At 37.6% G+C, this 26,178-nt stretch overlaps 2 protein-coding genes and 1 non-coding gene across 3 annotated transcripts; 2 read left to right on the forward strand and 1 right to left on the reverse strand.

Annotated features, from left to right (window-relative positions):
- Positions 1-20,689: 20,689 nt before the first annotated feature.
- LOC143622558 (small nucleolar RNA R71) lies at positions 20,690-20,796 on the reverse strand. The gene has a single exon (XR_013151732.1). It is a non-coding gene; the product is annotated as a small nucleolar RNA R71 (small nucleolar RNA).
- Positions 20,797-24,278: 3,482 nt separating this feature from the next.
- LOC143622549 (uncharacterized) lies at positions 24,279-24,674 on the forward strand. Its single transcript, XM_077093662.1, has one exon. It carries the CDS (start codon positions 24,279-24,281, stop codon positions 24,672-24,674), a length of 396 nt encoding a protein of 131 aa, XP_076949777.1.
- Positions 24,675-25,087: 413 nt separating this feature from the next.
- On the forward strand, positions 25,088-25,594 carry LOC143622550 (uncharacterized). Its single transcript, XM_077093663.1, has one exon. It carries the CDS (start codon positions 25,088-25,090, stop codon positions 25,592-25,594), a length of 507 nt encoding a protein of 168 aa, XP_076949778.1.
- Positions 25,595-26,178: the final 584 nt, after the last annotated feature.

Consider the following 26,178-nt stretch of genomic DNA (forward strand, 5'->3'; position numbering starts at 1 on the left):
CACAAGTCCATAACCATAGCCACATAAAACTGACAACACTTGTTGACCGAAACAAGTTTGTCATAAGGACTCTCTAGAGGAACGAGCATGACACAAGGTATGTGATGGTGAACTCCCACTTGACCCCGCATCCATATGCTTCAAGTGTCCACCTCTTGTTGTGATCCTTTCTCTTTATTTGGGCTTACATTTGGGCTCCAACTATAGCTCCTTGCTTCCATGGGCCTCTTTTGGGCTTGGGCCATTGGGCTTAAATCCCATAGTGGACTATTAGGTCCAATAAGGCCCAAAACCAAAATGGTATTGTGGTTGCATCTTCTTTTACAAAATATATCCTAATACAATTTTCTAGTAAAAGAAATAAAACTATCCTACTTATTATTACAGACCAATTTGAAATAAATAAATAGATTACAAACCCGATTGAAAGAATATTACAACCAAATTCAATAAATCACAACACATCACACAACATACACAAGGTCATGGATAGGTTATGAACATCCAAGCAATCACGTCAACCCTTTTACCAGAATGGTTACCCTTTAACCTTTGAGTTCTCGGCTAAAAGATCAAAGTTTCAGAGTTTTCGGCCCGAAGATTTCGGTCAGCCGAGAACATGGAGTTCTCGGCCAAGACCGAGAACATGGAGTTCTTGTCCAACAACCAAGAACCATGGTTTCCAACCATGAGTTCTCGGCCAAACCGAAAACGGGTTTTGAGATGTTTTCGGTATGACCGAAAACCTTGGTTTCCAGCCAAGAGTTTTCGGCCAGAGCTGAAAAAATAGATTTTGTCCAAACAAAATTCCATCATCCAAATGATTCAGTTTTTCCAGATTTCCACATGCATGTGTGGAATCTTGAAAAACCAAGGGGCAACCAAATACCTAAAGTGTTTGGCCAATATGGTAAAAATACCATGAAACGCGAATACCTTATATCCCATTTTGAAGCATGTAATCGTATAAGCGGCTCTTGATGCCATTGTTGGGTTTTTGCAAGATTATCAAAGTCCATATAACCCATTATATGTAAAAACGTAACGGAATTAAAGTTTTAAATCTTGTTTACCAATACACATAAAACCCGTTTTATGTTAAACCAATCCAGGATCCAAATACGATTTACATGCTATCAACACAACCATAGGGTGTTAGATTACATACCTTTAAATTTCCAGAAATTTCGAAGGAGATGAAGCTTTGAATGGCGATTATCCAATGGAGGAAAACCTCAAGCTTGTATACCCGTTCAATCTATTCAACAAACACCCAAATATTGCTAGGATTTTCACTCTTGCAAATCTCCCTTGTGTTCTTCCTCTTGTTCGGCCGAAAAGAGAGAGAAGAGAGAAACTTATGTGTGAGAGAGAGAAAGAGAGAGTTGTTGTGTTGGTCTTTTTCATACACCACTCACCAATCTTACATGTTATTGAAAACAGAAAAGGAGAGAGAGAATGAGGGAGGGGCTGGCCATTTTCGGGCTTTTCTTCCCAAAACCCAATTTCATTTTTTTTGTTTATTTCCTTTTTAATTACATACATGTTATTAATCCATATAAATAACTTCTCTCATAATATAAATTATCCACATAATTTATTTATCATAAAAGTGAAAATATTTAGAAAACCAATTTCCAAATATTATAAGTGTTGATATTTATTTAATAGATCGTATATAATAATAAATATTGTGGTGTTTGTCTAGCTTGTTATTCCGTATGACCCGACTTGGATCATAACGTACTAGCCACACCAACTCAGATATGTGTCTTGGGCATATCGATTTCAATAGATTCAACCTGATATTGTTGTTTCTGATCCTGTTGCTACTATGTCTGTGCTTTCTGATGAAAATGTCACGAATCTTCCAAATGATCTGATAGTTCCTGATGAGGTTATGCCTCGAACTTTATCATATCACCCGGAAGATAATATCATTAGAGATCTTAATTTTGGTGTTTGTACTTGAAGCCTAGTTGACCAAAGCCTGAGTTTTTACTATTCTCAAGTTGCTCCTCTTCATAATCAATTCTCATATAAATGTTTCATTTCACAAATTGAACCAAAGATATACAAACAAGCTTTGACTGAAGAAAGTTGGGTCAATGCAATGCAAGAAGAATTATTGCAATTTGAAAAGCTTGGGGTATGGAAACTTGTTAATCAACCAGATAACAAACGATGCATTAATACCAAGTGGGTTTTCAAGTGAAAAAGAGACGAAAATGGTATAATTATCATAAACAAAGCTCGATTAGTGGTTCTGGGATATAATCAAAAAGAAGCAATTGATTTCAACGAAGTCTACGCTTCCGTTGCTAGACTTGAGGCAACTAGAATTTTCTTATCCTTTTCATCTTGGAAGGGATTCAAGGTTTACCAGTTGGATGTTAAGTCTGCTTTCCTGAACAGTAAATTGGGTGAAGAAGTCTTTGTAGGACAACCACCGGGGTTTGTCGATCCTATTCACAAAGACAAGTGTACCTGCTCGACAAAGCTCTTTATCGTCTACACCAAGCCCCAAGAGTATGGTATGACACGTTGTCTCAACATCTGTTAGACATTGGCTTTGTTTGTGGCACCGTTAACTGTAAACTCTTTACTAAGGAAGTAGATGGTCATTTGCTGATAGTCCTGTTTTATGTGGACAAAAACATTTTTGGGTCAAAGAATGATGTTCTATGCAAAAATTTTGAGGAGGTTATGAAGTCAAAATTTGAAATGAGCGCTATGGGAGAGTTGAAATTTTCCAAGGATTGCAATTAGAACAAGATTCTGATGGGATATTTATTCACTAGACAAAAATATGTTATTGATATCCTTGAAAAGTTCAACATGGCTGACTCATCGCTGAGTAGCACTCCTATTCCAGTTAATCTTGGAATTGGTCCTGATCTCACCAAGGAGAAGATCGATTAAACACTCTACCGTTCTATGATTGGTTCCCCCATGTATCTTACTACTTCTAGGGCATGCATCATGTATCCGACTTGTCTTTGTGCCCAATATCAATCCAGACCTAGGGTCTCTCACCTAACGTTGGTGAAGCGGAAACTTCGGTATCTTAAGGTGAATCCAGGGATCGGTCTTTGGTATCCTCGAGATGATTTATTTAAGATGAGAGTAAATTCTGATTCTGACAATGGTAGCTGCAAGCTGAATGCCAAATCTACCACCACTGATTGTCAATTCTTTGGTAGTAGGCTGGTGACATGGCAGTGTAAGAAGCAGACGACTGTGTCGCTATCCACCTATGAAGCTGAATATGTAGCTGCTTCTAGCTGCTGTTCCCAGGTTTTGTGGATACAACAACAAAAGCGCGACTACGGTTTGAATTTTCTTACTACTCCTATTTTTGTAGATAATATTGTTTCCATATCCATAACAAAAAACCCGGTAAGTCACTCGAAAACAAAACATATTGACAGACGGTATCACTTCATCCATGACTGTTACGAGAAGAAGTTGGTTACCATAGATAAAATTCACACCGATGAACAAAAAGCTGATCTTTTTACTAAAGCTTTTGATAAAAACATATTTTTGTATTTGTTGGGGCTTAATGGTATAAAGTCTATGGGCGGTGGGAACGTGAGTGATACCGAGGTTATGGATTCCGACCATTGAGTGTTCACCGATATAACATCCCGTTAGGCTAGTGTTGGGTTAAATGCATATGGGTTATGGACTTGGGTTATGAAGGAAGGAAGGAAAGACCATAGGCTTAAGCCCATGATCCATAAGTATATAAGTCATAATTACCCATTTAATTTCATTTCACACATGTTTCGTACACCATCAAAACACACACTTAAGCTCTCTCTCTAGTTTCTCTCCTTTCTCTAGCTGAATCGAGATAGAAAACCGATCCTGATCCAAGGTAATGATAATATGATATTGTATGAAATCAAATCCGTTAGATTTAGTCACAAAAAGACGAGCCGGCACCTCTAAACCGTTAAAGTCACGAGATCCGGGTGGAATCGGGTATAAACCGAACCTAAGATGAGCTTAGGGGTCACCCTAGCTCAGATCTGGATGGAACGGGATGAAAAACGGTGTAAAACGGTGGAAAACGAGTGAGATCTCGTTTTTCCGGCGAAGTCGCGGTTTTCCGGCGACGGCGGCACCGGAAAACGGCGTAACAGGATAATGAAGATGTCAGAGAATGTCTGATATTCTCTGACCTAACCCTAATTCGTTAAAGGAGAGTTAATGAACTAGGGGTAATTCTTCATGTGAATCGTTAGTGAAAGCTTAACGAACTAGTGTTCAAGTTCGTTAAGAAAAAACAACGAACTAAACCCCAATTCGCTATGACCATTCTTTAAAAGAGATAACGAATTAGAAGGTTCAATTCGTTACATGGACTGATTCGTTATATGGACTGGTTCATTATATGGACTGATTCGTCAAAGGACCAGTTCGCTAGAGGGTCCAATTCGTTACAAGGACCAGTTTGCTAGAGGGTCCAATTCGTTACAAGGACCAGTTCGTTATGATAAGCCATTTCGTTAAAGAACCAAGTAACGAACTAGAAGTTTAATGGAATTACATAATAGTCCCTGGACTTAGAAAAATATTGATTTAATTACAAAGAAGCCCATGAAATTTTAAGTTAGCAAACTAATTAATGATTCAAAATTCTAATGGAAAATGTGTTAAGACTGTTAATAGAAATAAAATTTTCCCATTAATGATTCAGCTCGACCCAGCCAGAGGCTCTGCCCCTTGGACCCTGCAAGGAGTTGCCGCCCCTAGAATCCCGCTGCCAGGGGCGCTGCCCCTGGACCCCCGTTCGTTGAGGGTTATAATTGAACTAGAGACACGATATGGATATTGATAGTAATTAATACGCGTGATTGTTATACAGTTAGTTGCGCACGGCTAAAGAGGGGAATAACCGTAAACGGTGAACGCAACCGCATTGAGGTGAGTTTCTAGCCCCACTTTCTTGTTATGTTTTCGGGGCTGTGTGCCTATTCGATGTGATAGTTAATACACTTACTTTAAGTTGTAAGTGTATGCCTTGTATGATTAATGTATGTTGGTTGCTTGATGGTGCGTGAACGATCACCGCATATTGCATGTACCGCCAGGTGGTAGATAAAGATATGATTAATATATGTATGATTTACGAATGATGTATGTATAATATATATATGATGATGTATGAATGACGTACGAATGATATATGTATGATGTATGAATGATGAAAGTATGATATGTTGACAGTACATGAACGATCTTCGGATATTGCATGTATTGTCAAGGAAAGTATGTAAAGACATGTATGGTATATTTGCACAAAACAAAGGGACCAGACCCTAATAATATCTGTGAGGATAGGAACCATACCCTAATAATATATGTGAGGATAGGGACCAGACCCTAATAATATCTGTGAAGGTAGGGACCAGACCCTAATAATATCTGTGAAGGTAGGGACTAGACCCTTATAATATCTGTGATGTTGGGGACCAGACCCTTATAATATATGTGAGGTAATAGGGCGGAAGGCCCTTAAAGTAGTATGGATAGTTATGCATATAAAGTTAAGTATAAATGATGTACACACCTCCGGGCCTGTGTGAAAGTATGTGAACATATTTTTATGTTTTATGATTAACTAGAACTCACTTAGTGTAGCTGACTATTAGTATGCACGCAGGTGAGTAGGATGAAGCAGCTCGCTTGAGGGGAATACATGGCATGGAATTGAAGATACTGGCATCTTAAGGAAATGCTATGATGTTTTAAAGACTATGTTTTGCTTAATAAATTATTATGTATGTTTGATAAGACAATATTTGTAAGTTATGTAATATATCATGGTTGAAGTTTTATATTCTGCGTAAAGTTTTAATTAACTCTGACAATTGAACAGTGTTTATGAGTAAATCCAACGTCCAAATGTAGGGCACCGGTAACGGGGCCTTACAAACTTGTCGAAGCGTATAGCATCGTAAGATAGACGTGTAGAAATGTGTATCATGATATCTTCTCTAAAATACAACGTGCGGAATCCGTAGTATGGGTGGAAAACGTAATGACATCTCTTTATCTTGTTTATTATATTCATCAATAGCAGCAAAGTACAAAGGAATATGAAAAATATCAATACATGTACTTTTTGGACCCAAAGGTCATAATGGACCAAAGATCCAACGTATACGTCAAGCAAACAACTATTTATAGGCATGGCATAGGCTTATACATCGTATATGTTATACGGCGCATAATTTATGCGTCGTGTTAGGTTATACGTCGTATAACCTATTATACGTTCAAACATAAAAACACATTCCAATCACTGCTATTCTAGTACATGACCTATAACACCTAAGAATAGACATTATGCACTAACAAAGTAAAACAAGAGAAGAAGAGAAAACATAAAGGTGAGCACCTCATGTCCTGCCGTCGCATCCACCATGGAATCTATATGAGGTAACGGGAAAGGATCCTTGAGGCATGCCTTCTTTATATCAGTAAAATCGACACACACCCTCCACTTTCCATTCTTTTTAGAAACAACAACCACATTAGGTATCCATCGAGGATACTTAACTTCTCTGATCAAACCGGCCTTAAGAAGTTTTTCAACTTCTTCTTGTATGATCGCGTTCCTCTTAGAAGAGATTTTCCTTCGCTTCTGATGGACGAGTTTAATAGATAAATCAAGGCGGAGCTTGTGAGTAAATACCTCCTTAGAAATACCTGTCATGTTTGAATGTTTGAAGGCAAACGTAGAGTTTCTTCATTTTAGGAAGGATATCATATCCTCCTCAATTTCGCTAGGGATACTGGATCCTAGGAACACTTTCACATCTGGATCCTCGGGGTCCAAGGATACTTCCTTTAAGTCCTTCTCACGAGCTTCCAGTACGTCCCTAGGATGTTGTTGTGGTTGCTATGCTATCGTTTGCTTGGCTGTCGGCTTTATTGATGAAGAATAATAGTTCTTGGCCTCCACCTGATCACCATCTATCCTCACTACTCCGCAAGGAGTTGGGAGTTTAATGCATTGGTGATAAGTAGAAGCCACCTCCTTCATTCCATGTAACCAAGGCCTGCCTAAAATAACATTGCAACAAGAAAGGTTATCAATAACACAAAATTTTTGGTAAGAATTTAACACTTCGATATATATTGGGAGGTTATATCCCCCAATGTCTTCTTGGTTTCTCCACTGAAACCAACTAGCACTGATGTCCTTGGGATGATCTCGGAGCATGGTATGTTCATCTTCTGAAGAACATCTTGTTGGATGATATTGACCGAGCTCCCACCATCTACCAGGATCCTGCGTACATAATGGTTAGCAATAAATAAAGTGACAATCAAACCGTCGTGATGAGGATCCTGGATGCTTGATTTGTGTTCTTCATCAAAAGAGATCCTTTTGTCGGTCGTCAAAGTGGTGGATATAACCGGTCGTTCCCCATTATCCAACTTAGTTTCCTTGAAAAGTCTCTTAGCTGCGGAGAAGGAACTGCTGCATATGTCTGATCCTCCGGAGATGAAGTTAATCACTTGAGCATCTGGTGGGGGCGGAGTTGCATTTTGAGGAATCTCGTCAAGATCCTGGATCCTGGACTTTTTCCTTCCCAAGAGCTCCTTAAAGTGACCCTTTCTCAGGAGGTATCCAATTACCCTTCATAAACCGATGCAATCATCTGTCATGTAGCCAAAATCCTCATGAAAAGCACACCATTTGGATTTGTCTCTGAAGGTGGTTGACTTTTTTTTCTTTCGGGGCCACCTTGCTTTCTCACCTAGATCCTTCATGGCACAAATTAAACCATGAGTATCAACTAAGAAGAAGTATTCTGAGATGCTTAGGTAGTCTTCATCATAGGCTCCTTCTTCAACCGCTCGGAAGTTCTGATTGTTGAATTTGGAGTAGGGTTTCGAGTTGTTGTTCTTGAACGAGAACCCTTACTTCTTTTTCAGAGGATTCTTTATTTGTTTGACTCCCAGACGATCCTGGATCCTCTTGTCATCTTCCAACCGGATGAATCTGAGTGCCCTGTTTCTGACTTCGTCTAAGGACCTGCAAGGAGTCATCACAAGATCATCATAAAAGGGGGAGCCCCTATGAAGTCCCATCTTGAATGCTTCGGCAGCAGTAGCCATGTCCAGATTAGGGATTTCTAGAGCTTCCCTGCCACACCTTGTAACAAAATACCTAAGGGATTCATCACTAGGTTGGATAACTCGGTATAAATCACTAGTTACCTTCTCAAATTTCCTACTACAGGAAAATTGACTGTTAAACAAGTTAACTATGTGTGAGAAAGAAGTAATGGAAAAGGGAGGAAGACGTAGCAGCCACTATAATGCAGATCCTGTCAGTGTGGATCCGAAACCCTTCTATAAACAAGCTTCCTTAAGTCTTTCAGGAATAGGATTGATCTCCATCCTTTCTTTGTACTGATCTACATGCTCCTTAGGATCAGTGGTCCCATCATAAGTCTTCATGTTGGGGGTCTGGATTCTCTTCGGGATTTCAGCATCACAGATAGGTGGAGCAAATCTGGATAACTTGTGGCTTCCTTCTGGTATCTCGGGAATTGGACGGACCACCCCCGGTACACTGGATATCATATCCTTCAGCTTTTATAGTTCTTTTGCCATATTTTGGTTGATACCTGCATACTGCATGGAACCACGATTAGCATCTAAGGATATAGGATCATAAAAGTTACCTCCTTGCTGGGTGAAGGTTGGCATCCCGGATGAGTAGCTGAGGTAAGAAGCGTCCGCTACAGGGGTCGGTCCACCGGAAGCGATGGTCTGCATGGGGATTATATCTCCTTCATGGACCTTGGATGACCTTTGATGTTGAACCCCTGAGGTTTCTTGATCCTGGAAGAAGGATCTTTGACTAGTGTTAAAGGATCCTAACGGTTGAGAGTTGAAGGATCCTTGAAGATACAGTCCTGAGGATCCTGGTTGAAGGATTGACCCATGAATCCCGGTTGAAGGATAGATGATTCTTGCTGGATATATGAGGATCATTGAGTTTGCTGACCCATGGACTCTTGTTGAAGGATAGATGATCCTGGCTTAAACAGTGAGTATCCTTGAGTCTGTGGACCCATGGACCCTTGTTGAAGGATAGATGATCCTTGAGTAAACTGAGCCAAGGATCTTGGAGTGGTGAAATCCAGCATCCTAGGCATCAAGGGAGTGTGATCCTCCGCTGGCCACTTAGTCTTCTTGAGATCTTCTATCTCACGAATGATCCTCGGGTTGGTCTTGGTTTGCTGCTCCATATATGCTTTGACCTGCGAAAACATATTAGAAACATAATTGTTAGCATTAATCACCCGAGTCGCAGTAGTGGTTCTTGAGCTCTGGAAGACTGGCAGCTGTGTCTTGCTTCCAGCAGCAGTAGGCCGTGGTGCTCCCGTAATTGGCGGAGGCATCGGCGGAAAAGTCCTTGATGAGAGAGGAACCGAAGATGGCATGGTTGATGAAGCAGAGGTTGATTGAGAGGCCATTGATAGTGATATGGGAATGAAAAGGTTGAAAATGATAAGGTATTTTCTGGATTATAGCACCAATTGCCCCACGGTGGGCGCCAAATTGTTTTGAACAAAAATCAGCTAAGGATAATGTATCCAAATCCGTCAATGTGAGGTCCAGTGCTATGATGACAATAACAATTATATGAACGAAATGGAATGAACACGGTGATTTGTTGCGAGGAAAAATCTTTTGACCTTGTTCAGATCAAAAGAAAAAAACCCCCGGGTGATGACAACTTGTCGATCACCAATTTATTAATCACAAAAAGGTTACAAATGTTTTGGAGATTACGATCGATGTTACAACGAATGCTAATTTTTAAAGAGAAAAACGAGTTCTGCTCTGAGTGTGTGTGTATACAAGTGATGAATGAATGACCTAGTTGATCATAAACTCAGTATAAAAAGAAAAGAAAAATATCTAATAACTAATCTCCTAAAAAATCCACAACTCTTCCACTAGCCACTCCCATATCTTTGACCACGTGCATAAAGGAGTCTTGTAGCGAAAGTTCAGGCAGACTTGGTCCTTGGAGCCGTTATATCTATCAAATATTGATCTGCACATAGAAATAATCGTCAACAATACCAATTACTGAGGATCCTTGATCCTGACATAGCTCTGGAACTCTTCAGAAGGATAATTGATCCAGACACGTCTTCAAGAATAACAGATCCTCAGTACTCAATTATTTGTGACTCAACAAGAAGTCCTATAAATCTGCCATTATCCCCACTAAACGTGTTACAACATTCGACCACGTGCCATATCTTCTTGACTGCAAGTTAGTGGATAGACTAAGTCTTCTAACTGTTACACCTGCTAAATACAAGACTACACATGAGAACAACCGTTAATTAGTAATAAGTACTGAGGACCCTTGATCCTGATATATGATCTGGAATACATGCTAAGGATAACTGATCCAGACATATGCCAGGATAACGTATCCACATTGTCAAATTTTTGTGCCCTAACATGCGTGATCCTGATATATGATCTGGAATACATGCTAAGGATAACTGATCCAGACATATGCCAGGATAACGTATCCACATTGTCAAATTTTTGTGCCCTAACATGCTTGAAAAACAATCACTCAAATAGCTCGTTCAAAAACAAGCCAGCTTATTCAACTCCTTTACAAACCGAGCCAGCTTGAAAAAACTAGCTCAAAACCGGCTCATCCACAAACCGACCAAATTCATTTGGCTCATTTACAAACCAATTTTAGAACATAATCCACTTCACAAAAAATAAAAAAAAAATAAAAGAAAGAACTTCTCTTTAGGAACGGTTTTATTAATCTAAAGAAGGGTCAGTTTAGACCAAAATAGTCAAAATTATACAAAATGTATAGCGGAGTCTCTAAAAGACAGCATTGACTTCTTCGTCATGATGTACCTAAAGTTTTGAAAAAATACGGTTTTTTACTTTTGGCCTGCCATAGCCCTTTAGAAAGTATTTACTGTTGTAAGTTGCCACAACTAAACGTTCATCAATTTGACACCCAGATTCAACGCAAAGTTCATCCGTTTAGGAAATAATAGATAATGATGTGCAATAGTGATTGAAATAATGTTAAAATTACCTCAAAAATACTCACGGAGCTGAGACTCAAAGTTTTCGACGAACTGCGATTTCTGACTTTTCTTCAGCAACTACAAGTATATAGCATCAGAATGCTCTGTATCTAAAATCCACCCGTTTCAATAGTCCAACACCCCTTTGGTTACATGAACAAAAGAACCCCTTAATATTAATTTCTAAATGACAAAATTGACAATATGAACAAAATTAATGCAAAAAAAATAATAATGACTTACAAGCAGGGGCAAACGGTATTACACTTTTGTAAGTAAACTACAAATACCCTTAGTGTGAAACCATGGCATGCAGATTGCTGCAGTAGCTGCTGCACCGCAACTAAACCGGCCTCTAGTACCACCATCCTTGAGCCGGTCTCGGGCAGTCCCAAAGAGCAATTCAGGTAGAAATTGAATGAACAATAATTGAACTGAGTATCAAACTCGATAAGTAAATCTCAGGCTCATTTATTAACTGAGCTTATATTTAGGCTCGAGTTGAGCCTAAGCTCATTTAACAAAGAAAAGCTCTAATTCGGGGATTCGACTCATTATCATTTATTTTATTTTATCATTATTCTAATATATACTTATTATTATGCAAACATATACTTAAAATTATATAAAACTATATAAATATTGCCTCATACATATGTATTTTAGAGCTGAGGGTCTCTCTGGAAGCCACCTCTCTATCCCTTTGGATAGAGGTACGGTGTGCCTATATCACACCTCCCAGACCCTACTTATAGCTTTGCTATTGGTTGGAGTTCACTGGGTATGCTTGATTGATTGATTGATTGATTGATTGATATTGGGCTCGCAAACCTACTAAAAAAACGGAAACATAACCGCACCTTCTTCAAACCATGCATAAAAACGAATAAACCAAAGTTAAGATCGCCTAAAGTTAAGATCAGTATAATTCTCATTATACCATCGACATATGCCCCAAACATCATGACTCATGATAGTTGCAGAAGTGCCAACTTTTAGACTTTTAAATCCATCACCAGCTGCATCAATTAATTCTACACCTATCATTTTTCATAACTTTAATCAAATTTTAAAAACCAAAATGCACCAAAGAAAAGGTCCATGGACTACGAAATACTAATAGAATTTCAAATAACACAAAAAAAGCCTAAATATGATTTGTTAAAACCATATAATGTACCATCAAATTCAGACCAGATTTCAGAAACTAACCTATAAATAATTTTTAGTTCTTAAAACAAATTTGTCTGTCATGTACTTTAAATCAACATTCAAAACAATATTATATGTTTTAATTTTTGTTGACCTGTGTTTATATTAAAAGAAGATATAAACCAAACATGTCTATATTTAGTTTCGAATTTAGAGATGTACGCATTATAACTGCGAGCCTCAAGGAGTAACAACCACTACTCTGCAACCTGAAACATATCCTAGATTGAAAATATTTGTGCATAGATTGCTTGAATCAATTAAAATCTTCATAAACTCATCCAACTCTGAACGTTTTGAATGAGTTTACTGAAAATGAAATTTAAAAGTCGAGGTAAAAAGTTGGCACTCTATTAAACGTTAAAACACCACTTAATATTATTATTTTATAAAACTAACTGATTTCATACAGGAATGTATATTATTAGTTGTGTCAGTTTTTAGCTATTACCTCTCCTGCCCTCCATATTACATCTTTTGAAATAAGCTTTGAGACTACTTTGAAATTTAACCAACAAAATTGTTGTTTATGGTAGCAGAATAATTAGTGGTGTGTGGTTAATATTAAACACAATATATAACAAATTGATAATTTAATATTAACCTTATTATAGACACGTAGTAAAAGTAACAAAGCTTTGTAAATGTTACCTTTGAACTTGTGAACTAAATCGAGGCCATCAAAATCACGAACATGTGAATCTGCGGATGTAACAAGCACTTCTGATGCAGTACCAGGAACAAAACGTAAAGGTTCAACTTTGGCACGACAAAAAGAATCCTCTTTGTTTCCTTGCACCTAATCATACTGACGATTTTTACGTAAATCAATCAACTTTTCTTGTTTTCTCGTTTGCACAATCTGTTTCAAAACCACTTAAAGTAATAAAAAACTACAAAAATATTGTTTTCCCATCTTTTCTTGCACTCTTTTGGGATCAAACTGCTCGCCTTTAGTAAAAATATCAAAAGCATATTAGTATGACAATGCTGAAACCAAGATGATTAGGAGAAGATAGTTAACTAAAACAACATTAAAAATTAAGAGCCAAAGTTTTAGCCCTAATTTTAGCATATATTCCAGCCGCACCGTCACCAACTAACCTATTTCATCAAATTATACACGAAAGTTAGGTTTTCTTTAATGTAATTTGAGGAAAGAGTAAAGGAATTACCTGCATAGAATCGGAGAAGGCAACGTTTTGGATTCTAGATCGACACCGCCAACAAAACCAACTATTGTTCGATAATATAATATTGATGAGAGCAATAGTAGCCTAAGATATAGAAAGAGTAGCGGCTGAATATTTTAGGGTTTCGCGTGTGAAGATGACACGGAATTGAGGAGGGTTTGAAACTTGAATCATCTTTCTTTTAGGGTTGTATAACGGAGTCTATGTTAAAGATATACTTACCATTCAATTAGAAGGTTGTCTGATTGATGCTCACAAAAGTATTGTCCACAAAAAATTGAAAGAAACGGTTTGAAGTTTGTGGTGAGCAGTGAGTGATTTCAGAATGGAGGTGTTACTTTCAGAAGTTAGAGGTTCATTTCAATAAGTGATAGAAATTAGATAGAGAGTATGTCCAGATCTAGATTTGAAATTTAAATTTTGATTGAATGAATTCTTCTTGCACGCTTCATCTGATGATGTTGAGGAGTTGAAAAGGGGTTTCAAGAGTGAATGCAATAACCAGTTGAACACTATGCATCACTGATTGTAAAATCATATATAATTAAGAGTTTTTTGGTCAAATGATCATTCTATCCTTCTTATATTTATTTTAATATATATATATATATATATGTGATGGTTTAAGAGAGAAATGATATTACTGCGGGAAATGCAAGAAATTAATATGAGCCACTAGTTTTATTTTAGGTTTAAAAAGCTTAAAGGTAAATTAAGAAACTATAAATGCATTATCTCTCTTTAATTATTATAATTAATAAATCACAATAGTTTTATATTCAATTAATATAACTAATCAAATTACTACAATTGAAAAAAATTAAGAATTCATTCATTTTTATAACTTATTTTTTGTCTTTTAAATTTTATCCTACACAAGTATAATTTATTCATATTTTAATTTTTTTTTATCTAAAACCAATTTATTCCAACTCAATATATTAATATATATCAACAGGTAGTTATATTGTGATAAATAATACAAAAAACTATTTTCACGTGTTTGCATTATATATTAACAAAAAAATATACGCAACCTACACAAAAACATATAGCATACACTTATTCTGGGAATAAGAAAACATATAACCTCCAAACAAAATTCATCATCAATAAAATACACACGCACACGAAAACATATAACCTACACACGAAAAGCATATATCCTACACACAAAAATTTTATCCTACACAAATACATTTTATTCATACACTAAAATTTATTTCTATATAAAACCAATTTCTTCCAACTGAACTTGTTTATATCAATCAGCACGTAGTTATATTGTGATGAATAATACAAAAAACTGTCTTACACATGTTTGCATTAAATGTGAAATATATAACGTACACAAAATCATATAACTCACACTTGTTCTAAGAATAAGAAAACATAAAAACATATAACCTACACACGTGTAGGATATGTGTATCTTTGTGTAGTTTATATAATTGTTGATGTCGAATTAAGTATGTAAGTTTTATGTTGTACGTTTTTATTGATCAAAACAAGTGTAGGTTATATAATTCTATGTAGGTTATATATTTATTGTTCACATTTAATAGTAATTAAATCACATATATATAATTTACTATAAACGATTACAATAAAGTGGCAGGCAAACGGACAACAAGCTGCGCCGCAACCCCCTTTTGAATAGCAAAACCAATCCTGCTAAAAACGAAGCTTTGGGACCTAGAACCTGAAGAGGTTCCATTTAAGGCACGTTGAACCCTACTCAAAAATTTCGCAGCTTCTGGAGCCAGAAAACCAAATGTATCAAAGGCACAATTGTATGACATTTTTTTATTATTTATGACAATAGTTTTTCTAGATATATCAATTAAAAAATATATATTATGTTTTGATATTTATTGTTAGAAATTACGCGCTGATATTTTCTAATAAATTGAGTGGAAATAAAGTGTTTTTTTAATATAAAGAACTAGTATTATATGAATAAATTGTATTTTTGTTGAATAAAATGAAGAGAATGTAAATAAATTATAAAACTAAATTAGTGTTTTTATCTTTTTAATTATTATAGTTAAGTTAGGTAGATATAACAATTAGAGAGAAATTTATTATAGTTATATTAGTTGTATTAATTGAAGAGAGAGAGAGTGCATTTACTGATGCATTTACATATTTTTAATTTATCTTTAAGCTTTTAAAACCTAAAATAAACTTAGTGGCTCATAATCATTTTTGGCATTTCCCACAGTATTATCATTTCTCTCTTGAATTTAAACATATATATATTACCAACCAATCATAATACGAGAAGCGTGAAAAATAAATCCAACCAATCATAATTTTCTTTTTCCTTTTTGATTTATTTTATTACAGAGGTATATTAGTAAACTATGTTTTTAATATTTTTGGTAACTAACATTAATTTATTTTGAAGACAACTACATAATTAATTTTTAATTATTGTTTTTATATATAACATAATTTAATATTTTCACATTATGATAATCATTAGCCAACATCAAATTCTAACCAACCTTTCTTTTTTTACGAATTTATGTAATTAATAAATATGATTATGATTTAGCAATCCTACATAGACCAGCCAACATTAACATATTACCTACACAGTTTAAAACTCAAGAAGTAATTATAAAGAATGCCTTTTATTATCGTTCATATACTCAACCAAATCCTGAAAATTATATACAAAGTTTACCTCATGAATACACAATAACTTAAATAGTTGTACAAACTTGTCACCCACGGTTTCACAAAGACGTTAAGCGAATAATACAAAATATTTGTTTGGTAATTACTTAAGCATGACAAAGCCATTTAACAAAACATCAGTTTCCTTACAAGTTATTATAAACAAAACACTAGGCCTGATAAGTGATTTCAGACCATTCAACAGACAAGTCATTTGCTGCATATTTTTTCACTGACAAAATAGTCAACCTAAAATGCGTAGCTCAATATATTTTTTTTAACTTTTTAGTATTTATGTATAAACTGAGTATTCTCCCTTTTTCCGAGTAAGCTTCAAATGTCAAAATTATGTCATTTTGTTTCCACACTAAAAAAAGAGGAAGCAAATATAAATACACATTAAACATTAATTATTGTAAGAAAGATGAAGCATGTACTTACACGTTCTACACTTGTTTATAATATCACCTACACTAGTCATCATGTTATTCAAAATGTAAAGATTAGGAACTTGATTTCTTTAATGGTAGTGTGGGGATTTTCCTACACATACACACAACCATATCATTACACTCACCATACAATTAGTCATGCTACACATATGAAACCAGTATATCCCTACATGACCATTCATATCCCTCAATACATGCAAATATATATAAACAAAAATTCAAACATATGAAACCAATATATCTCAATACGACCACTCATATACCTATACAACCTACACATAACATAGACTAATCATACGGCCTACGCATAAACATACAAATTATTACACTCTCCAAAAAATTACTTTGTTTTCAGACAATATTACACAATCTACACACAGTAGAATATGGACTCAAAATTAACACCTACACAACAAATAACAAAAGTATTATGTCCTACGCAACAAAAAACAGTTGCAGATCGACATTATATCCTTCACAATAATATCATCAAATATACATCCTTTGTATGAAGCTAATTCTTAAATCCTACATAACCATCAAACATACATCCTACACAAGGATATATGTGTAGTTTGGATGGTAGAATTCACCATCCATAGAGTATTTTATTAACACAAAATTAGCCATAAAGTAGAATTCACCATCCACAACTTTGGGTAGTAGAATCGATAATGTGCAGTTTAATAATGTTCAGCTTTAGAATGTGATAATGTGCAGTTTAAAACTTGATAATGTATGCAATAGTGTAAATCATTCTGCATATTATCATACATAAACACAAAATTACACATTACACTACCATAAAACAGACGCATACACTTAATCCAAAACAATCTATACAAATAAAATGCATTATAATTTCATCTACACAGGAAAAGTCACCTACATTTACCTTAGTTGTAAACTAAACATCCGAATGCATATACATTACACATCATACAAGTATCCCTACACATCACGTGCATACGATATTTATTCCCCAAGGTAATACGAAGTCACTTGCAATAAGATAAACAATATTTTATTCTCTGATATGAAGCTTAAAGACAACACCAAAATCAAAGTTTAACCACAAAAAACAATGCAGTTGGAATAATCAAATTAGGTTTTTTACTAAAGTGATGTAGGTATATGGACTTCTAATTAGGGTTCTTCATACAATTAAATCATCAAAATAAGATAAATCGATCAAGAACAAAACACCAACCTTCACAATCGACGCTTCCTACTCCCGGCACGAGGTAGGGTTCAAGCAAGAAACACCCCCTTTATATAAATTTGATGATTGATCTTCAAATGCTTAATGAAGATAGCATGAATCAATAACTAATTTGTGAAGATTGTATTGCAGTGTGTTAGTTTAGGGAATTTGGTATCTCAGACTCTGGTGATGAAAGCGTGAATTAAAGGATTCTGATTGATAATGGTACGTTTCAACATTTTCTTATAAGAATAAAATTACAGGACTGCCCTTTTCTTATAAAAACAAATCCCCTTATTTACAAAAATGCCATAATGAATGTAGGCCTTATAGTAATCTTAATCAATGGTTAATAATTACTTCTCGCAATTTGATGTAACACAAAGTGTACACCTTTTAGTGACAAATTATCCTCTTATTTTGGTAAAACTCCAGGCAAATTTGTTGTATTCGATACTTATTTGAGTTATTTATGAATTTGCAGGTCCGGGCGCCCGCCCGACGAAGAAACGACGAAACGATGGCGTTTTTCAGACAAAAATCAAGAATCTGCCAAAAGTGCATGACCATGCTAAGAAAGTGCATGACCATGTAGAGAGCAGGTGCATGAACATACTAAGGAATTGTATGGTCATGCTGAGCAACTGCACCATCATGCACTTTATGGGCATGATGGTGCACTTTTATCGAAACCCGTGCACATCTGATACCGTGCAAAAGTGCAAGACCACGCTAGGAAAGTGCATGACCATGCTCTTAAACGGCACCATCATGCGCCTTATGTGCATGACGGTGCCACTTTATTGGAACCCGTGCACATCTACTATCGTGCCAAAAGTGAAACTGCACCATCATGCACTTTTTGTGCATCATCATGCACTTCCGAGGGCACGGGCCCATGCACTATCCGATGCCGAGGACAAGACACATTAATTTTGAAAGTGCACTAGCTAGTGCCGGAAATGCACGACCATGCACTTTTGGTGCATGACCGTGCACTTTTTTGGAACCTGCAACTCTGAGCAGCCGAAAGTGAAAGTTTGACTTACCCAAAATAGTGCACGACCATGCGCTTTTTGTGCATGACCGTGCACTTTGTCTAGAAGCTTATAAACACTTATTTTCACTTCATTTTGGTGTGTGGAGCCTTGGTGATTCTCTCTCAACCCTTGAAAATTAGTTTATGTGTTCCTTGAGAGTTTGAAGGCTTCCACCATCCTCAAGATCCATCATTCCATTCTTCAGTCCTTGCTTGATCTTAGTTTTCATTCCTTTGTTCTTGAACATGTTTTGTAAGCTTATTTCTAGTTTGATTGTAGTTGTATTAAGCCTTATGGGCTAATTACTTTTGCTATCTAGACAATGTTGAAACTCTTATTAATGTGATATATTATCTATGCATGATTTTAGTAAAGTGGTTTTCTTTCAAGAATATGGTTGAATTTATAAGTTGATATTGATGGTGTTCATGCTTGTTATGTTACATAACCTTGTTAGTTTTGCAAATGTTTAGGCATTCATGTTGGAAAACTATGTTCTAGATATTTGTTTGTAAACTTTGAATGTTCATGAAATCTTTGTTTACATTACTAAGTTAGGAATGACTAGTAAAAATTAACTTGGTTGTATAATTATTGATGAGTATGAAACCCTACACTTAATATTGGAAAATTAATGAGTGTTGTTATGATTCTTGACTTGGTGATGACTTGCTAGTTAAAGTTTCATAAGTTTATATTAATTTCATGAATTTGACTACTTTAGTGTAATCTTAGGTGGTTAGAATGTTGTTCATGATAGCTTTCCTTTGATTATGAGACTTTGTTGTTTTGACAAACAAATTAGTCTATGTTTATCTCTTGATTGAAAACCCATCATGATGATTATTTGCTAGTATTAGCTTGCTTTTTTGTAATCTAGTATTTATGTTTAGATTCATGATGGTTTACCATATTATTGCTATTTTATCATATTATTAGAGTGGATTCATGTCTAGGTAGTTTGTTGGATTGATTATATTCTTGTGTTTTTACTTGCTTATTTTCATTGTATGCAAATTTAGTTAATTAAAATTCAACTTAAGATTTACTTGTTCAGTTGGTCATTTACAAAGATTTAGTACTAGAAATTTGTCGTGTCCATGGATTGATACTCGGTTCTTACCGACACTTTATTACAAACGATAGGTATACTTGCCTTTCGTGTTTGGTTTAGTTGTAGGTGAAAACCTATTTTAAAACCCTATTTGTGTGGAACTTTTACTTAAATTTTTATATATATATTCAGCACGTCAAGTTTTTGGCTCCGTTGCCGGGGACACGATGATTTTTAAGGAACGATCCGAGTCTTTTAATTAGCCTTGTTGATATTTTTGATCTATGTTATTTTATTTATTTCATTTTTATTCATCTTATTTTTTTATTATAGTTTAGTTTCTAGTTAGTTTCCGTGTCTTTGTTCGTTTTCCGTTCCACGTTCTTCCGGGTGATGAATGTCCACCACGCCCGGTCCTGAGCTTGTTTCGCCTCTTTCTGAGCCCAAGCGACATCTTCGAGAAGGTTTGAGGAGGAAAGCACGCGAGGTCGCCTCTTTCTGAGCCCAAGCGACCCTCATGCTCACGTTTCACATTTCCTTCGATTATGTGCGACATTCAAAATCAATAATTGTTCTGATGATGCCGTGAGACTTAGACTTTTTCCATTCTCACTTCGCGGGTCTGCTCTGGAGTGGTTGGAGGCACTCCCTTCCAGTTCCATCACCACTTGGAATCAATTAGTTGAGCAGTTTCTTCTTCAATATTTCCCACTAGATAAAACTGCTAAATTTCGAGCGAACATCACTGGTTTTCATGTTGATGATGACGAGTCACTTCATGCCGCATGGGAGAGGTTCAAGGGCGTGCTGAGAAAATGACCTCATCAGGGTTTGAGCGTCGGGCTTCAATGCCGTAAATTCTTTGACGCTTTATCCGGGGCACAAAAGCAGGCCGTCGATCAGGTTGCGGGAGGAGATTTCGGTAGATGTAACCCAAATGAGGCGCTTGATATCTTGGAGAAAGCCGCTAAGAAGAGTTTTGCGTATAATCCGCCTCATTGTATTCCTTCCTCTAAGGGTGTTCATCACGTTGATTCAAACACCCTTATCTCCGCCTAGTTAGAAGCTCTTACTAAACGATTTGACCAAATGCAATCCGATCTTGTCAAATCTAGTTCTCGTTGTGGTGTGTGTGACGAAAAACACCAGACCAGTCAGTGCCAGCAGGCCATGGTGGTGGAGGATGTTGACTTTGTGGGCCGCCAAAACAATGCCCACGGCAACACCTACAACCCGCGATGGAGAAACCACCCCAATTTCAGCTGGAAATATGGTGGAAACAATCAAAATCAAATGCCACCGGGTTTTGACAGAAAGCCAAATTATCAATGTCAAACCTAAAAACAATCTTACCAGCAAAAGCCTCAATTTCAGGGTTCCAGCAGTGGTAATCAGTCAGGTGGGGGTGACTAGCGTTGAAAGCCTTTTGTCCCAACTCTTGGCTAAGACCGAGACCTCAAACAAATTGGCTGAGTAGAGGAACCTGAAAATTGATGAGACTCTCCAGAGGCACGATCTTGAGTTGAGGAATCATAAAGCGTCCATGCAAACCATCGAAAATCAAGTTGGACATATTTCTCAACTCCTCTCTGAGAGACAGCAGGGTAGCCTTCCAAGTAACACCGAAAGGAATCCAAATGCTGAGGCTAAGGCTATTACCCTGAGGAGTGGTAGGACTACCATTCCTGTTGACGCATCGGTTTCCACACCAAAACCGATTGCGGATGAGATCGAGACTGAGACTCCTGGTGAGGTGCACTCGAGGCTAGACCCAGCAAGTACCGCACAACCCAGTGAGCCAGTTAGGACTTATGTTCCTCCCATTCCATACCCTGGCCGTTTGAAGAAACAAAAGATGGAAGAGCAGTATGGGAAATTCTTAGAGCTTTTTAAGTAGTTACACATTAATCTTCCGTTCCTTGATGCCTTGAAAGAAATGCCAAATTATGCTAAATTCTTGAAAGAGGTCCTCTCTAATAAGAAGAAGTTGGAGGACCTTTCTTGTGTTACTTTGAATGAGGAGTGTTCTGCGGTCCTTCAGAATAAATTGCCCAAAAAAATGACCGATCCGTGCAGTTTCACCATTCCTTGTTTGATCGGTAGTTTGTCGGTTAGTAATGCTTTAGCCGACCTAGGCGCTAGCATAAACTTGATGCCTTATTTCGTTTTTTCCAAACTAGACCTAGGTGAGCCTAAGCCTACTCACAAGAGCATCCAGCTTGCCGACCGTTCTGTGAAATATCCTCACAGTATAGTTGAGAATATGCTTGTGAAAATCGAAAAATTCGTGTTTCCTGTCGATTTTGTGATCTTAGACATGGATGAGGATAAAAATGTACCACTTATCCTAGGTCGTCCTTTCCTAGCCACTGCTAGAGCTCTCATTGATGCCTGCACCGGCAGACTCACTCTTAGAGTTGGAGACGAGGAGGTAACCTTTGATATTGGGAAATCCATGCGACACCCACAGGATCATGATGACGTACTTTACATTGATACCATTGATTCTTGTGTGTGTGAACACCTTCAGGACACGTGTGAGGAGAGTTCTCTGGATACTCAGTTGATTAGTGGAGTTGGTTCTGACCTTGTCATTGAGCCCCTACTTGAGGAGTTGGTTTATGGTGTAGACCACGAGCCTCCTGAGTGTTTGGAGAAAATTGAGGATGTTGATCGCGTTGCCGAGCCTAAGGCAAAACCTTCTGTTGAGGACCCACTATCCATTGATCTTAAGGAACTTCCGTCCCATTTGGAGTATGCCTTTTTGGAGGATGGGTCCCGCTTGTCTGTTATCATTTCTTCGAGTCTGTCGAGTGAAGAGAAGGTTAAATTGATTACGATTCTCAAAAGTCACAAGCATGCGATCGCTTGGAAGATCATGGATATAAAAGGGATTAATCAATCCATTTGTACCCATAAGATCTTGATGGAGGAGGAGTACAAACCTGTGGTGCAGTATCAAAGGCGTCTCAACCCTAATATGCAATACGTTGTAAAGAAAGAGGTCATCAAGCTACTCGATGTTGGATTGATTTATCCGATCTCTGATTCCCCATGGGTGAGCTCTGTGCATGTGGTCCCGAAAAAGGGCGGTATGACGGTTGTGATGAATGAGAAAAACGAGTTAATTCCTACCCGTACCTTCACGGGATGGAGAGTTTGCATCGATTATCGCAAACTCAATGACGCCACGCGAAAGGATCATTTTCCCCTCCCCTTTATCAATCATATGTTAGAACGACTGTCGGGAAAAATGTTCTATTGTTTTCTCGACGGCTTCTCGGGATATTTTCAGATCCCCATCTCTACTGAGGATCAGGAGAAGACGACATTCACATGTCCCTATGGCACATTCGCCTACCGGCGGATGCCCTTTGGATTATGTAATGCCCCCGCCACGTTTCAGAGATGTATGGTGGCGATTTTTCATGATATGATCGAGGACTCCATGGAGGTTTTCGTTGATGACTTTTCTGTTTTTGGGAGTTCTTTTGATCATTGTTTGAGAAATTTGGAGAAAATGTTGGCCAGGTGCGAAGAGGCCAACCTTGTTCTTAATTGGGAGAAATGCCACTTCATGGTGAAGGAGGGCATTGTATTAGGGCATAAGACTTCACAGGTGGGGCTTGAGGTTGACCGAGCCAAAATTTATACCATTTCTAAGCTTCCGCCGCCGAATTCGGTGAAGTCTATTAGGAGTTTTCTTGGTCACGCGGGTTTTTATAGGCTATTCATAAAAGATTTTTCCCAAATCTCCCGCCCAATGACTAAGCTCCTCGAGAAGGATACCCCGTTCATTTTCTCCTCCGAGTGCCTTCGTGCATTTGAGTTGTTGAAGGAGAAATTGGTGAACGCTCCTATCATGGTAGCCCCCGAGTTGACTCTTCCTTTTGAGTTGATATGTGATGATAGCGATTTTGCAGTAGGAATGGTTTTAGGTCAAAGACGGGATAAGAATTTTCACCCGATTTACTATGCGAGCAGGACTCTGAATGACGTGCAGGAGCATTACACGACTAGTGAGAAAGAGCTCCTTGCGGTTGTCTTTGCATTCGATAAATTTCGGTCTTATCTTGTCCTTTCCAAGACCATCGTGTTCACGGATCATGCAACACTTCATTATCTTTTCAGTAAACAAGATGCGAAGCCGAGACTCATTCGTTGGATTTTATTGCTGCATGAGTTTGACATTGAGATTCGTGACAAAAAGAACACTGAGAATGTCGCGGCCGATCATCTCTCTCGTCTTGAGTGCTCAGCTTCATCGGAATAAGTGGGGGTCCACATAAATTACAATTTCTCCCATGAGTTTCTCATGCATGTCGAGACGCGAGATGAAGATTACCCTTGGTTCGCGGACATCACAAATTTTCTCGCGAGTGGAATCGTTTTAAAGGGCCTTACTCACAAGCAAAAGAAGAAATTCTTTTCTGATGATAAGCATTATTTTTGGGAGAATCCCTATTTGTTTCGTGTTGGAGCCGATCAGCTCGTGCGTAGGTGCGTGTACAGTGATGAAGCACGCAAAATCCTGAGTCACTGCCACGAGGGCCTGACCGGAGGACACAATGGAGCCACATCCACCGCGAAGAAGGTCTTTGACGCCGGTTTCTTTTGGCCAACCATCTTCTGTGATGCTTATGACATGGTGCAGTCTTGTGATGCTTACCAAAGGGCAAGCAACATCTCATCACAAGACGAGATGCCCTAGCGACCGATTCAGGTTTGCGAGGTTTTTGATGTGTGGGCCATCGATTTCATGGGACCTTTCCCGACTTCTTTCAGCCACCGTTACATCCTAGTAGCCGTTGACTATGTTTCAAAGTGGGCCGAGGCACAAGCCTTGGCCGCTAATGACGCTAGGTCGGTGGTGAAATTCTTGAAGAAGTTGTTTTCTCGCTTTGGTGCCCCCAAAGCATTGATCAGTGGTCGTGGGACTCATTTCTGTAATGCCTAGTTGGAAAAGGCATTGTCCCGATATGGTGTTCATCATCGCTTCTCTACACCATATCACCCGCAGACGAGCGGGCAGGTCGAGGTTACCAATCGAGGCATCAAAAGAATCCTTGAAAAGACGGTTAGTCAGAATCGTAAGGATTGGTCTGAGAAGCTGGATGACGCATCATGGGCTTTCGTACTGCATACAAAACACCGATTGGGACGACACCGTATGAATTGGTGTATGAGAAAGCGTGTCATCTCCCTGTTGAGCTCGAGCATAAAGCCTATTTGGCTTTGAAAACTGCTAATCTTGATCTTGCATGTGCGAGCAAAAACAGGTTTGGTCAGATTCATGAGCTTGAGGAATTGAGAGGCCAAGCTTATGAAAACTCGAAAATTTACAAGGAGAGGACCAAAAGGCTTCATGATGCCCGCTTGAAGGACAACAAACAATTCCAAGTGGGAGATCGTGTTTTGCTTTACAATTCTCGCCTTCGTCTATTCCCCGGTAAGTTGAAAACCCGATGGTCCGGCCCTTTTAGTGTGAGGCAAGTATTCGACTATGGTACCGTTGAGATCGGCCATGAGGATGGATGCATCTTCAAGGTGAACGGTCATCGTTTGAAACACTATTTTGGTGAGCCGGTCGAGGTTGCACTGGAGGTTCTCTCCCTCCACCCCATGAAATAAGTGTGGGGAGTGTGAGTCTAGCTATCGACTCCTTCAAAATTTAGCATGTTTTGGAATTTCGTAGTTTTTTTTATGTGTTTTGTATTTGTTTGTGTTTATGTTTATTTGTGTAGTACTTTATTGGTATGTAGACTTTATCTCATTGATTGTATTGTGGATTTGGTTGTTTTGTTATGTTATGGATTTGAGATCGTTGTGTTTATTGAGCTTGTCAAGAGCATGTTTTGGATTGGTTTGTTTTGTTTTGCTTTGGTTGCTTTGCCAGATTGGTTGTTAGATGCTCACGGTCGCATGGTCGGGTCTTTGGATTGTCACATTGCCGAGTCTTGGGAGTCACCTTCTAGCAGCTTTCTGGATTTCTGGGAAGTTTTCTGTTCTCTCTTTGCACTTTACTTTTATAGTTTTTTGTTGTACATCGAGGGCGTTGTACAATTCAAGTGTGGGGAGAGAATTTGAACTTTGTTTGTCTAAAATTAATTTTTTTTTGCAAAACTCCTAAATAAATTTTTGTAACAAATAATAACCATTAAGCAATTTTAATTCAAACTTTAATTGCATTGTCCCGAAGCACAAATCTTTAAGAA

The sequence above is a fragment of the Bidens hawaiensis genome, unplaced genomic scaffold, assembly GCF_021521415.1.
Source record: "Bidens hawaiensis isolate Kalapana, Puna unplaced genomic scaffold, B.hawaiensis_p1.1 tig00003217_1, whole genome shotgun sequence".
Lineage (NCBI taxonomy): Eukaryota > Viridiplantae > Streptophyta > Magnoliopsida > Asterales > Asteraceae > Bidens > Bidens hawaiensis.